The following is a 1320-nucleotide window of genomic DNA, read 5'->3' as shown; positions in this document are numbered from 1 at the left end:
GGGCGGTATTCGCGCCTCGCTGTTTGCTTCCAGAGCTGTCGGGCAAGAATCGTCTTCTGCAGGATAAAGTCCCTGTCTGCGCGGGTGAATTGCCCGTGTCCAAAGTCTACCGGCGGGAGGCTGCCCTCTGCAATCTCCGCGAGAGGGATGACTTTTACAATACGTGGGCTGATTGCAAATAAGTTACTAATAAGCCGCTTTGGCGTAAGAACGGCTCTATGCATAATTTCCTAAGATCTGTTTATTTGCAAGTATTTCTTTCTTTCTCCTCTTTAGAAAAAAAAAAATATTTCGTTCGGGAAAATAAAGTACAGAAGTTAATATTTAGACATTCATACTATTAAGTAATAGAGCTATAAACTCCCAAGTACGGCACTTTCATTTTACTTAACAATAGATAACACAACAGCGACAGTGAAACAGGCCAAACAAAAGCGATCACCAAAATTGTTGTGACAGCAAAACTACCCGGCTAGGAAATTTATTCAATATGCTTTACCATTGCATTGACACAGCGGGAAAAAAAAGCCCAAATGTTCAGAGAATAATACAACAAGGCAGGAAGTATTTGGAAAAAAAAAAAGATTTATTTTGAAATACACTTTTAAGAGATACTTTGCCTCCCCGATTTGTTACCGATGTGCATCTGACACGACGATACGAAACAAACAAACGAAGAAAACCACGTTCTGTACAGAGCTCTAAAATGAGCCGCGAGTATCTACAAGATGAGCTTTACGCCTGGGTGCGGGTCGGAGAGGGGCCCGATCCTGCAGTCCGCACTCTCTAAACGAGTTTCGCAGGCGCCTGGTGGGAAAGCTTGGCCCCGAGTGCCCTCCCTCCGCGTGTGCGTGTCTGTGAGCTCCCACAGCACAGTCCTTGAGTCAAATGGGCAAGTTGGAGCCGCCGGAGCGGGCGCGGGTCCCTGGCTGCTCTAGAAGTCCTGCCGCGGGGTGTGAGTTAGACTGTGCCGCCGTAGATCACAGTTTCGCCTGAACACTTTGCCGCACTGCTCACAGTTGTAGGGCTTGATGTCTGTATGGGTAAGAAGGTGAGTTTTCAGGTTACTTCTCTGATTAAAGGTTCTTCCACATGTGGGGCATTTGTGTGGAGATTCCTGTTCAGATTTGAAGCAAGCAAAGGATTAATCCTTCACAAACTACCTGGTTTAACGTATTACTGCACTTTTCGTTATCGCAACGCACAACTTGAAATATCGGGGTTGGACACGAACGAGAGCAGCCCGGGCGGACGGCGGGCCGCCCGCTCGCCCCCTCCTGCCCCCAAAAGGCTCGTTTTAACCCCAAAAGGCTCATTTTA

The 1320-nt window shown here is 47.4% G+C and overlaps 1 protein-coding gene across 1 annotated transcript in view; it reads right to left on the bottom strand.

Moving 5' to 3' along the window:
* Positions 1-934: 934 nt before the first annotated feature.
* The window catches only part of OSR2 (odd-skipped related transciption factor 2), a 2286-nt gene continuing 1900 nt past the window's right edge, over positions 935-1320 (bottom strand). The window contains exons 2-3 of the mRNA XM_035893911.1: positions 1181-1277; positions 935-1117 (exon numbers count right to left, since the gene is read on the bottom strand). Coding sequence (XP_035749804.1) covers positions 935-1117; positions 1181-1277 — 280 coding nt within the window. The remainder of the gene's footprint in view (positions 1118-1180; positions 1278-1320) is intronic.

The sequence above is a fragment of the Egretta garzetta genome, unplaced genomic scaffold (assembly GCF_000687185.1).
Source record: "Egretta garzetta isolate BGI_Z169 unplaced genomic scaffold, ASM68718v1 scaffold154, whole genome shotgun sequence".
NCBI lineage: Eukaryota > Metazoa > Chordata > Aves > Pelecaniformes > Ardeidae > Egretta > Egretta garzetta.
This window is presented reverse-complemented; position numbering and strand designations above follow the sequence as displayed.